Source organism: Nicotiana attenuata, unplaced genomic scaffold, assembly GCF_001879085.1.
Source record: "Nicotiana attenuata strain UT unplaced genomic scaffold, NIATTr2, whole genome shotgun sequence".
NCBI lineage: Eukaryota > Viridiplantae > Streptophyta > Magnoliopsida > Solanales > Solanaceae > Nicotiana > Nicotiana attenuata.
The window spans coordinates 356,848-370,670 of record NW_017670840.1 but is presented as its reverse complement, the minus strand read 5'-3'; the positions used below and the strand labels follow the sequence as shown (position 1 = coordinate 370,670).

At 41.1% G+C, this 13,823-nt stretch overlaps 1 protein-coding gene across 1 annotated transcript; it reads right to left on the bottom strand.

Moving 5' to 3' along the window:
- Positions 1 to 9,692: 9,692 nt before the first annotated feature.
- LOC109243801 lies at positions 9,693 to 10,945 on the bottom strand. The gene is made up of 3 exons (XM_019410793.1): positions 10,498 to 10,945; positions 10,241 to 10,440; positions 9,693 to 10,124 (listed from the first exon to the last, which is right to left on the bottom strand). The coding sequence occupies exons 1-3, from the start codon at positions 10,943 to 10,945 to the stop codon at positions 9,693 to 9,695; spliced, it is 1,080 nt and encodes a 359-aa protein (XP_019266338.1).
- Between the last annotated feature and the right edge of the window lie 2,878 nt (positions 10,946 to 13,823).

The window sequence follows — 13,823 nt, the reverse complement described above, 5'->3', positions numbered from 1 at the left end:
ATGTCTAATCATCTCTTTGGCCACCATGATTAAAGCATAAGACAAGAAAGGCTGAGGACAAGGATTTCCCTCCTCGTGCCGATCTGCCACCACAATTTCAAAGGCTTGATAAACAATATGCTCACTTCCTTCCCTCGCCTCCAAACATGGGATAGATGGGTCACGATAAATGGACTGCTCGTCTTCTCCGTGGACCAAGATTTCCTGATTTCATATTCGAATTTCACCATTTGGTGGAGGGTAGAGGGCACAGCTCCTGCAACATGGATCCAGGGCCTTCCCAAAAGAAAATTATAAGACGTATCCATGTCTAACACCTGGAAGGTTACCTCGAATTCCATCGGACCTATGGTCAATATCAAATCAATTTCACCGATGGTATCCCTCTTAACACCAGCAAAAGCTCTCACACAAACATTATTCGGCCGAATCCTTCCTGTCCCAATTTCCATCCTTTGCAATGTGGAGAGTGGGCAGATGTCAACCCCCGAGCCTCCATCCATCATGACTCGCTTGACATAATAACCTTCATACTTGACAGTCATATGCAAGGCTTTATTGTGAGCTGCGCCTTCCGGAGGCAAGTCATTTTTACTAAAAGACAGTTGATTGATGGCGAAGAACCTTTCTGCCATCCTTTCGAGCTGTTCGATGGAAGTTTCAATTGGCACATACGCCTCATTCAGAGTTTTCATCAAGATCTTCTGATGCTCGGAGGATTTCGTCACCAATGATAGCAGGGACACCTGTTCAAGATATTTCCTTAATTGATCCACCTCATTCAACCGAGGCGGTTAATTGTCCCCCGTACCACATAAGCTCCTTTTGGTACATATATTTGCGTTTCCCTTTTTACTTCAAACTTCCTTGGAGCACTGACAACTAATGGTTTTTCTTGGCGTCCTCGCGGAACACAGAGGATTCCATTCTTAAGAGGTTCCGTCTCTGCTTTTATCTCAGGTTTCTTCTCAGGCTCAGTTTTGACACTTTTATTCTTCTTCTCCCCTTTCTCTTGCTTCGGGGGTACCTTGGGTTTCTTTTCTACGTCGGCAATAGCAATTATAGCTTTTAATGCTGGATCAAATTCTCTGCCTTCACAGATCATCCCGATTACCGGCCCGTTATTGTGAGCGGGCAACGGATTATTGGTCATATTCGGGGCTTCTTCATCCCTCAACACTATTTTCCCTTGTTCAATCAAATCTTCCACAGCTTTCTTTAATGTCCAACAGTTATCAGTACTATGCCCTTCAGCTCCTGAATGGTAGGCACAATGGACCCCTCGTTGATAAGCTGGAGATTCCGGGTTCTGCCTGTTTTGGGGAATAGGCTGCAGCATATTCATTTGGACGAGTTTCGGGAACAGACTGGTGTAAGGTTCCCGAGAGCGGAAGTTATTTTGCAGTGGTCGGGGATTATATTGGTTCTGGTAAGGAGGTTGATTTCTTTGGAATGGAGGTGGATTTCGGTTAGCTTGTGGTTGCGGTCGACCGAAAGGTTGAGCGTTCATGACCGCATAAGGTGGGGGAGCGTAAGCCATATCAGTGTGAGGATAGTAGTGTTGAGGGGTTCTTCCAGAGAACACCGGTCTAGGAGCCCGGTATCTTCTTCCTCCCGATGCTGCCATCACTGTTTCTTCTTTCTTTTTGCCTTTGGCCATTCCTCCAGACCCGCCTTGGATGGCTTGGGAGGTTGCTCTTATGGCTGACTGGCTCATGATTCTACCCGTTTTTAGCCCATTCTCTACCATCTCTCCGATTTTTATTGCCTTTGCGAAAAGCTTACCCATAGCTGACATCATATTCCTAAAGTAGTCTGCTTCCTGGGCTTGAAGGAAAACAGTGACCATCTCTACCTCATCCATCGGAGGCTTCACTCTTGACGCCTGTTCACGCCACTTAATTGCATATTCGCAGAAACTTTCTGAGAGCTTTTTCTTTAGATTCGCCGAGGAGTTCCTGTCTAGCGCGATGTCTATGTTGTACTGAAATTGTCGAACAAAGTCTCGGGCCAGATCATCCCAAATATGCCAACGCGAGACATCTTGGTCCATATACCACTCTGAAGCGATGCCAATTAAGCTTTCCCCGAAATATGCCATCAACAATTCTTCTTTGCCACCGGCTCCCCGTAACTGATTGCAATACTTCTTCAGGTGAGCAATGGGGTCACCGTTGTCACACCTCCTTTTTCACTACACCCGCAAGGGCGTAAAGGAGTTTTTCCAATTAAAGGACAATCGAAGCGGAATTTATTATTTAAAAATTCAGAGTCGCCACTTGGGAAATTAATGGTGTCCCAAGTCACCGGTTGAATCCCGAATCGAGGAAGAATTGACTCTGTTTAACAGTCCGCGAACCACAAATCCGAGTAAGGAATTCTGTTAACCCGGGAGAAGGTGTTAGGCATTCCCGAGTTCCGTGGTTCTAGCACGGTCGCTTAAACTGTTATTAATGGCTAAATATCTGATTTTAATACATGCTTTAATCTATGTGCTTTTTGACTTTAAACCGCTTTATTATTAATTTTTAAAGAGAATTGCAACGTCGTGAAAACACGTCTCGAACCACGTCACATAAATGCACCCGTGGCTTTTGACACATTTCAACTCCGTTGGGATTTGGATTTGGGTCACATAAATGTGCACCCGAGTTTAGGAAGGTAAATTATTAAAACAACGTGCCTAAAGCAACTACGCGTTTGCAACTTTGCGAGGGCCATAAAAATTTGCTAAATGGCACACCTCGAATTCTAAGGATTTTAAAAAATTAATTAAGTGAGGGCTATGAGTTAAGGTGTGATGGTGGAACATGGGTCTGTTGCTCTCACTAAATTGATAGAAACTATTTTGGCCCGGGTAAATTAAAATTGATCATGGTACAATTAGCCCTTTAACCCAACTAAACAGTAGGCCCAATTACTAATACTCCACTGTCCGTTAGCAATTTTCAGTATTACATACTTCATTAAACTAACCCAATTCCTTTTAAATCTAATTAACAATCGTGACCCATTAATCCCAAAATGCTCACCAATCAGAGAACATGTGCCTTCCTACTACTACACCTGAACTTGGATTCATATAAATAAAAAATATATCTTTAATCCGGAGTGCTCAACAATCAAACCAACTGAAAATAAGAATTGAAACACGAACTAATCATGGAAAACAACCAAGCACATAATATTATGATAAAATTCATGCCACATAAAGTCAACAAAAGAACTACGATTAAAAGAAATATGCCATAAACTTTGCCGAAATGGAAAGGGAACAGACCTTTGAGATCGAAACCTTTCTTCACTATATCGAATTACAGAAGGAAAATGGCAGCTACAAAACGAAGGAGAATAGGCCGTCGAACGGAGTTCAAACAACCTTGACGGAACCGGATCCGATCGAATGAGAACTCGCCGGAAATGGACCTCGACAGATCCCCAAACTCGAGCGACAATACCTCGTCAGTGACTGGTTTTGGACTGGTTTTTACCAGATTTTCGGGGCTGTTTTTAGGCTCAATGTGGACTGTTTTGCGGCGAACTTCTGCTGGTTTTTTTATGTGTTTTCAGAGACGTTTTTAAACATTGAAGAAGAAGGCTGCTGAATTGTTCTTTGTTTTGCTACTACGTACATGGAAGAATGATTCAAAAGCTTCTTAGAAGTAATCTCAAATGGAAACCTACCAACATAGATTACGTCTTTATTTTGTGTATTTTTCTTGCCGCTGATCTCCTGTATTGCGGCTGCTGCTCCTTCTTTTTTCTTTTTGGGAATTCCCCTTTTCAGATTTTTTAAGTATTATTTATAGGTAGAGTCTAGGTCTAGGTGTATTTTTGTGTATTTTGCCCATTAGTCCCTAGATTTTTTGTGTTAAGTCCTTAGGGTTCTTTTTTATTTATTTTTTATTCCTAAAGAAGAGTCTAGAAGGGTCCCTAGACNGAAGTGAAGGTCTTGTAACAATTTGATTTCCTTTTCCATCTCGGCGATTAACCCATAGCATTGTTCCCTCTCGGCCTGAAGTTCTTTGTCCCGCCGAGCTGCCTTTTCTTCAAGAGTATTCATTTTTCTTTTCATGTTAGCAATGGTTCCCTCATAGTTTCTATTCATTTGTTGTACAAACTGGGCTCTTTCCTCAGTCTTCTTTGCCCATTGTGCCCGAAGTCTTGCCATGTTCCCCTCGGATTTTTCCAATTCTTCCTGATAGTCCAGGACTTGCTTCTTTAACCCTTTTATCAATCTCTCATCGGATAGACTTCTTTCTTGATTCCTGGCATCTATTTTCATTTGCTGAATTTGGGCCTTGAGAGCTTCATTCTCCTGGGCCAATTTCTTTTTATCACCTTCATCAGCTGCGGCTTGCAAGGTGTTTTCAAACCGGAGCTCCTAAACCTATTTTTCCAATGCTCCTATTCGGGCCCTGTACTCCTTTTCCTTGGCTAACCAATCCCATTGCACCTGGGCCTCGTTAGTGAATTGTCGTACATGTGGCCTTTTGGCGGGTCTCTCAGGAATTTGAAATCTTTTACCAAACCAGACCAAGTATTTAGGATCTACCTCACCTCTGGCTCGGTCCTGTACTATAGTCTTAGGCTCAAGGTACCTGCACTCATTCCATATCTTTCGGATTCTGCCTGCAGGGAATGCAGCCTTCGGGCCTAAGTCGATGACTTGCCCACTCAGGTCTTCATCATTGTGCACTGTCTAGAATCTTCCAAATTGTCGCAAAACTCGCTAAGGAGCATAAGGCTTTATGCTTCGAATACCCATCAAAAGAATATAAGAGACCTCTGCTGATATGTATACAGCTTCAGTAGCAGGAAGCCATCCATAAGCCCATTCAACTTTATCTGCGGTCAAGTATCTTAAGCATGACGACCAGGCCTCAGTACCCTCAGGGAACTAAATACCTGTCACCCGGGTCTCGAATTCTGTAATACAACTCAACCCGGTTAAACCGTAGTTCATATAGCCTGTGCGGTGACAGAGGTGTTCCTGTATCCACAACTGCAAGAGCAAATTGCAACCTTGAAAGAATTTCTCCCCTTCCCGACATTTGGTCAAAGCTCGGTACATTTCTGCTACAATCAGGGGAACCACTATGCTAGTAGGTTTTTTCGTGGCAACATGTAGCATCCCTACTTGGTCGAGGTCTATGTGACCATCTTTTCTCGGACAAATTACCACTCCTAAAAAGGCTACCATGAAGGCTAATGCCAGTCGGGCTTCCCATTTGTCTTTATTTCCTGCATGGGTCAATCCTGTGTTGGGTTCGTCGAAACCTTTGGGGTTACCATACCGGTGATATAAGAAATGCAATGTACAACACCCTTCTGCCAGGTGCAGGTCTTGAATATCCCGGCTGATGTTCAACAAATCCAAGAACCTATGAAGGGTTACCGGTCGTGGGTCCAATGGGTATCTACCTCGGAGGTTCCCGTTGAGACCCGCGTATCCTGCAATCTCTTCTAATGTAGGTGTGAGTTCAAAATCTGAAAACCGGTATACATTACGGGTCGGATCCCAAAATGGTATTAGTGCCTCAATGATATCCTTCCTTGGTTTGATGTTCAATAAATCTACGAGGCCGCCCAAACTTTTGACCACGGTATCTCTGCTTCCTTTTCCCAAATCATGCCACCACATGTGGAGTTTCAAAGGGATCTCGCTCAGGACTAAGAAGGTCTCGATGTTATTTGAATTCATCCTGCACATTTATTTAGGGGAATTTAATGATTTATTTCGAAAAATGGCTATTTGTGCAAAAATTCTTTATTTAGAAAAACAAGGACTTGGATTTGCAAATACGGCCTTTCAGCACTTCTAGGAGGAAGATTTTAAGGTTGTGCCCGCAAACCATTTAAAAATGACTCAGGGTGGCTGTTCTTGCAAAAAATGGCCTTCCGGCGTCCTTTTAGGGACATTCGGCTTATTTTAAACAAGAATGGCATCACCCGACTTATTTTGTGACAAAATTAAAATTTTGGTATTTTTGGGTATTTTTGCAAAAGGGTGGTTGGACCCGATGAGGGTTGCTTACGTATCTCACATCCGGTGAGAATCAAACCAGCGTAGTTCGGGCAGATATGCCAAAAACAAATGTACTTTGAACAAATACTTTTCTCTTTTCTCTTTTTTTTTCATTTTTCACAAATCCGGCATCATTTCGGTACTATTTGGGCATTGGGTTTTTCTTTTTTAAAACAAATGGTCACCCTCACTTAGTCCTATCACTGCTTATTTTCGCAATTTTCACTCATTTAGACAAGCCGGTCAACATGCAAAGCCGAGCAAATAAATGCGCAAGTAGCACGTAAGATGCATCAGGATGGTCAATTTGTTTCAGGTCACCTGTCCTAGACGGACCCAACCCCTGTGTTGAGTCCCCTAAGTCAAATGCACATGATGCAAACAAACGTCCTACTAGGGATCCGGCATGAAGTTTTGTTCTTCTAGGTTTAAACCCTAGGTTTATTAGTCTAGACCTGGCTTACGCGAGCGGACAACTCGAGCCGAGGGGGAGGTAGCGTACCGGGGATACAGAAGCTCCGCCGGCTTAGCAACTTATCCAAACCTCGTTCTAAATGGGAAAAGACTCTAAACAGAAGAGAAGCTACACGAAGTGCATCCTTCTCCATGACGTAGAAGACTCAGAGAGAGGAAGGGATTCGTAACAGTTTATATATACAATTCAACAAATATCAAAGCGGTAACACATTTAGCACATATAGCATGGAACATGTAGAAAAATCAGATAAAGCCAAATACAACAATTATACTAAGCTCGAATTCTTGAACCCTGAATCGGAATTCCGGGTTCGTATCCCCAGCAGAGTCGCCAGAGCTGTCACACCTCCTTTTTTACACACGTACCCCGAAAGATAATGTTTAAGGGAGTTTTTCCATTTAAAGTGACACTATTCAAAATGGGATTGTTTATTTGCTTTTAGAGTCGCCACTTGGAATAGGATTGGCTTTTGGTGTCCCAAGTCACCGGTTTAACTTGAGCTATAAGAATGCAGCTCTTTGAACTTCCTTGGATTTTCAAGTTCAAATTTGAAATTTTTGAACTTAAGAAAAGGGATTTTGTGAGGAAATTAAAACTGGAACGTTTTTTTTTTTGGGAATTTTCAGAGGGTCTAAACTTGTGAATTAAGGCATTGGACGTGCCTTTTATAGGCAAGGATAAGGGCAGCCCTCAGATTTTCATTTTTGCATTTTCCATCATTTCTTAATTTTCATTTTTGCTTAAAAGTCCCTTATTTCCTGACTTTTTTCTCAAGTTATAGCCACTAACTTCCTAAAATTCTGTTTTGACTCCTATCTAGAATGTTCCAGAGATTTCTACTAGTTGCTACCAAGATTCCTTCTATCCAAAAGCCTATACTACCCTTGAACTTTAATCTGAATTACTAACTATGTCGAACTAAACCCCCAGCCCTTGTTAACCATGGTCAAAACTCACCACAGTTAAGCAACAAATGCTGGATCATTCAAAGAAAATCAATTATACTAAAAAAAACTAATATTGAAATAAGAGTCTAATTATCCTATTTTAAGTATCAGAATCACAACTAATTAGAATTAGACTTGCACGACTGGAACTAAAATTAACAACAAGTGAAACTGCAAAGAATTAACATAAACAAGAAGAAAGAAATCGAAGCTCGAGCAAGAATCAGTGAACATGATATATAATACTGAATTGTCCAACTAAACTAATCAATAGGAAGTAAAAATTAAAGCCTATACTAATGGAATCAAACACTGAATTAAACTAAAATCAAAAATCACAAAACAGAATCAATAATAATCAAATAAGGAGAAAAAAAAACCTTACTAATTTTGCCTTTATCTCTCGAAATTGATTTTCAGTTAATGTTATATGTCTATTTTGCCAAAAATAGACACATAACATTAATTGAAGATCATTCGACTACGTGAAAATTCAAAACAGGTTGAAGTTATTCAAACCCTAGATCAAAAATTCGTGAGATTCTACTTTGATTTGAAGGATTTTGGCTTGAGATTTGAGATGAGGAGGTCGAGGGGATCATAGGGTGTGACTTTGGTTGGATTTGGAGGAGTTAGGGTTTTGGCCGAAATTTTGATTCAATATTCGAGGAGTCTGACGGGGATTCGAAGGAAACTAAGCCCGGATATGGAAAGGGGAGGTGGAAGAGCATCTATGGTGTAATTTTGGGGTTCATCGGAGAATCGCCGCCGGCGGAGGCGATTTCCGGCCGGCAGCGGACGGCGGAGGGGCGGTGGAGCAGTGGCGGAGACATGGTACGAGGAAGATAGGTTATGTTTTAGAGTTTGTATATTTTTTCGGACAATTTTATGTAAAGGTAAAACTCAATTGTGGCCGTTGGATTAGATAAAATTGATGGCCAGGATTGTGTGACGCCAAACGGTGTCGTTTAGTTATAGGGGGAACTGGACCGGGTATTTTGGGATTGGGTTTGGGCCATTTTGGCCGGATCTGGTTGGGTTCATTGGGCTCGAATTGGCCCAAGACTTGTGGCATGTTTTACTCTTCTTTTATTTTGATTCAATTAGTCACTTTCTTTTTTATTAAAATCCTTTTCTTTTCTTTTTTTTTCCTTTTTATTCATTTGTTTTGTTTATTTCTTTACAAAATTAAAACTAACAAAACCTAATTTAAACTCCCCAAACTTAGACTAATTAATTTCTAAAAGAATAGACTAAGTCCTAATTTAAAATTATGAAAAGACCATTTTGTTATTTTTTTTCTCTCATTTTAGTAATATTAATATAAAACCGAAGTGTAGATGCAAATGCACTATTTTTGTACTTTTTTATGAATTATGGCAACTAAGATGCACACAAAAATGCAAGCAAGGCACAAAATCATGCAATTAATTCAAATAATAGAGAAAAATCCTAATTCTAAGGAATTTATAGGAGTAATTTAAGCTTGGCAAAAATCACGTGCTCACACATCCAAACACAGAAAAATCATCCATGAACACTTCCACAAACCTCTCAACCATGTCAGTAAAAATGGCCATCATACACCTTTGAAAAGTCGCAGGTGCATTACAAAGACCAAAGGGCATTCTCTTGAACGCATACGTGCCATAGGGGCAGTAAATGTGGTCTTCTCTTGGTCCTCTGGGGCTATAGAAATCTGATTATCCCCCGAGTAACCATCTAAGAAGCAGTAGTACTCTTGGCCAGCTAATCTATCAAGCATTTGGTCAATAAAGGGGAGGGGGAAATGGTCCTTCCGGGTGGCATTGTTCAATTTCCTATAATCGATGCAAATCCTCCACCCAGTGACAGTTCTTGTGGGGATCAAATCATTATTTTCATTAACCACTACAGTCATCCCCCCTTTCCTGGGTACACATTGAACGGGGCTTACCCATTTGCTGTCTGAGATAGGAAATACAATACCTACATCAAGCCACTTAATCACTTCTTTTCTTACCACCTCTTTCATGATTGGATTTAGCCGGCGTTGTTGCTCTACACTGGGCTTGTGTCTATCCTCCATGAGAATTTTGTGCATACAAAAGGCTGGACTAATGCCTTTAATGTCAGACATCGTCCACCCAAGTGCTCGTTTGTGCTCACGTAGCACTCTCAACAGCTTCTCTTCTTGCAATTTAGACAAGTCAGAAGAAACAGTAACAGGTAAAGTGTCAGAGTCACCAAAATAAGCATATTAAAGGTGAGGTGGGAGAGGTTTAAGCTCTAGTTTTGGGGCTTCCTCAATGGACGGCTTTGGAGGAGGTCCTTCTGGCCTATTTAAAGGCTCAAAGGGGTGTATCCCTTGCATGTACGCACAAGATGTATCTAAGATGTGCATCATCTCCTCAACCTCATCATCACTCCCCGGGCTATCAAACAACATAAGCGCTTTCTCTAGAGAATCGTCTAGATATACACTCGTGCCAAGAATTTGCTCATCAACCTCAACAACGGATACCATTGAGAGATCCTCATAATGGCGGGGGAGTTGGATTGCTTTGTACACATTAAAGACTGCTTCCTCGTCATCTACCCTCAAGATCATTTTTCCTTCTCTCACTTTGATAATTGCATCACCAGTAGCCAAGAGAGGTCGCCCCAATATGATTGGAACCAGTTCATCAGCCTCATATCGAGGATAATGAAATCAGCAGGGAAGATAAATTTCCCAATTTGTAGCAACACATCTTCAATCACCCCCTCAGGGTGTGCTATCGACCTATCAGCCAGCTACAACATCACAGTAGTTGGCCTTGGAGCTCCCAGGCCCAATCGCTTGAACAAAGATAAGGGAATCAGATTTATACTTGCCCCCAAATCGCAAAGAACACGTCCCACATCAATATTACCAATTCGCATAGGGATGGTAAAGCTGCCAGGATCCTTAAGCTTTTGAGGGAGCTTATTTTGGACCCTTGAAGTGCATTCCTCAGTAAGTGCAACTGTCTCAAATTCAGTCAATCTTCTCTTGTGAGCCACTACATCTTTTATGTACTTACCATACTTTGGAATTTCACGAAGCACATCAACGAGTGGGATATTCAATTGAACCGGGCTCAACATGGAGAGAAACTTGCTGAACATGCGATCATCATTCTTTTTCTGCAATCTCTGGGGGAAAGGGGGTGGTGGCCTTGGGGCCTCCACTAGCTCTAGAATTTTAGCAGCATTATTTGGCTCGTGTGTCACTTTAGGGATCAACTCCCCCTCAGGTATGGGCTTGTCTTTTCTCTTCTTTGGCACTTCCTCTAGCTCCCTCCCATTTCTAAGTGTTACTGCATTCACTTGCGGGTTCTTCTCTGTATCACTTGGGAGAGCGCCTGCAGGTCTAGTGTTTTGATTTGTTGCTAACTGCCCCATTTGCCTCTCAAGATTTCTTAAATCGGTCCTAAGTTGCTGATTGTCGCTCAACAACTTCTTTAGCAAATCATTGGTACTTTCTTCCATTTGTTGGGGTGGCCTTTGAGGCTGATTGAAACCCCCTTGGGGTCTATGTTGATTCTGATTCTGCTGATTTCCACCCCATGTGAAGTTGGGATGATTCCTCCAATTTGGATTGTAAGAATTTCCGTATTGTGCATGCTGATTCGGTGGACCTCTGTTCTGTTGCCCCACATAATAGATGGATTCTGGATTCGTGGGGCACATGTCACTCATATGATTGTCACCACATAATTCGCAACAAATAGCCATTTGGTGCACAGGTTGCATTGTTTGTGGTTGCTGCATTGTCATCCTATTCATCGGATTGGCCAGCTAGCAAAGCTAAGAAACACAAGCGTAAAGGATAAATAAAAGAAGAGAGAGAGAAGAAAAATGAGAATGAAAAAGGAAAAAAAGAGAGAAGAAAAGAAAAGTGTAGAAAAAGAAAAAGAAAAAAAAGGAAGAAAAGAAAGAAAAGTCACAACAGCAAAGTAATGATCTAAGTATTTAAAAATCAAAGAACCAAGTTTTTCCAGAAAAGTGCTATTTTGCGGTCCAGAATGCGGTCGCAAATCAAGTATGCGGACCGCATTTCTACCGCAGAATGAGTCAGTGATTTGGTTAAAATTAAGGTCAAAATGCGGTCCATTATTCGACCGCATAACTGATATGCGGACCGTATTTCTATCGCAAAATGAGTCCATGTGCCAGGCAAATTTTTGGTCAAAAATGCGGTGCATTATGCGACCGCAAATCGTGTATGCGGACCGCATTTCCGCCGCAAACCCAAACAGTAGGATCAGATTTTTGGAGATTTTTTGCGGTCCATTCTGCGGACCGCATTTCGTCTCTGTGATCGCAAAGTGCGACCGCATATCTTACTCGGGTACCTATTTTTCTAAATTAAACCTGACCCCCTTTTTAATAAAATACCCCAACCCCTCATTTTAACGAGTTTTCTGAACAAAATAAGAGTGAGGTAAGAGAGGGTTCTTTAGAGAGAAAGTCATCTTCATCAAATTTGATTCTTCAAAACTATCTGGGCCGGGAAATTTCAAGTAATTGTCTTCATCTCCATTCTTGCAGGTAAAATCCCCAACCCTTTTTCATTGATTTTCAGGTTTAAATTAAGGGGGGAGTCTCATGCATTGATTATTGAAAATAATGGTTGAAAACATACATGCATGCCTTTTATAACCTAAAATCTAGTAAGAGGAATTGGGTAGGAGTAAAGGATTGTACAAAGAAGGGTTGATAACCTAAATAAGGTTGAGTAGCAATTGTGAACTTCAATTCTAAGTCATATGTGTTAACTTGTGCACTAGATTGACGTTGCTATACTATTTGGTGAATTTAAAATAGAAGTTAAAAGGGAATTCGGCTCCAGGTATGGATGGCTAACTTTGACCTTTGTGAAATCACCTTGTTTGGTGTACGAATATTTGGTATGTGATACCTACGTGGATTATGAGTGAAGTTCTTGTGATTGGTATGACTTGAGTATTCGTGGTTAAGTTTCCCGATATAATGGTGTAAGTAATTGACAATAAATCTAATGTGTGATTGTGAAAGTGTTATGTGGTAAGAGCTGAGAAACAAATGATGGAAGGAAATCGTAAATGATGCAATTGGAACAACTGTGGTAATAACATATATGGCTTGTCGTGGGCAATTACTGTTGTGACATAAAATGCATATGAGTTGTTGAATATGATGGAAATGGTATTGAGGGTTATGGAAATTCTTTGTGAATTGTTGTTGTTATTCGTTGAGAATTGTTGTTGTAGTTCTTGAGAATTGTTATTGTTGTTCTTTGTGAATTGTTGTTGTTGTTGTGTTGTTTGTGAATTGTGATTGTTCGGTGGGATCAGGTTGCGCGCCGCAACACGAAGTAATAAGGTGTGGGTTATGGTGATAAGGGTGGCTGAGGTAATAAGGGTCGAAAGTGATCGAAATCACTATTGAAATGAAAATATGAGAAAATTGTGAAATCATTGATGTGATAATGTTGAAGGGGAAAAAGGAGAGATTGTAAACTTGTTTGGCTTGATTGTTCTTTTTCATGTGTATTTGATTGTTTATTCTATTACTGCTCGTTACTTTTGTATGGTTTGAGTTTACTTGGGGCAAAGTTTGTTCATACATACCAGTACAATTCAAATGTACTAACATCCCTTTTGCCGGGGGCGCTACATTCCTGTTATGATTGTAGGTGGATCCATAGCAGGTACTCCAGTCCACCGACCGTAGCTCCCCTTCACTTCTCGTCAGTTTAATTGGTGAGCCCCTTTCCTCTCGGGGCCCTGCGTGGATCATGCCGCTTTTATTCCGGAAGTCATGTTTTGGTATTTGTGTAAGGAATAGTCGGAGCCTTGTTACCGACAAGTATTACATCATCCTTTGTATCCTTAGAGGCTCCGTAGACAGGAAATGTGGGTTATGAACTTATGTAATATGTATTTTGTATGTTGGGCGATGTAAGTTGTAAACCTCATTAAGTAACCATGTATGTTATGTATGTTTTGTAAAAAGGTGTTTTAATTATAAATGGCCAATTCCTTGATTAATGAGTAATGAAACCACGGGGTAACACGTGNTTGTCATCCTTGTCATCTGATTAGCCAACTTTGCAATATCGGCTCTCATGGCTGTCAAGTCGTCGAGCTCAAGTACTCCAGCTGATTTTTGCTTAATTGCCTTTCGCGAATCACCCTCACCTTGTCAATTATTATCATTAGCTCTGAAGTTATTCAGTAAGAGCTGAATTTCACTGTACGGTCTGGCCATGCAACTACCCCCACAAGCTGAATAAAGATTCATCTTTGATGCATCATCTAACCCATCTACAAAAGTGTGACCCAATACCTCGTCCGTTTGACTATAATGTGGACAGTCTCTGAGC

Excerpts from the sequence above, each read along its gene's own strand:
- LOC109243801 (XM_019410793.1), bottom strand. The coding sequence starts at position 10,945 with ATGGAAGAAAGTACCAATGATTTGCTAAAGAAGTTGTTGAGCGACAAT. Across the intron at positions 10,441-10,497 it reads TCGTGAAATTCCAAAGTATG|TTGCACTTACTGAGGAATGC; the intron begins GTAAGTACATAA and ends AATTTGAGACAG. Across the intron at positions 10,125-10,240 it reads GAGCTCCAAGGCCAACTACT|GCTGATGAACTGGTTCCAAT; the intron begins GTGATGTTGTAG and ends CCTCGATATGAG.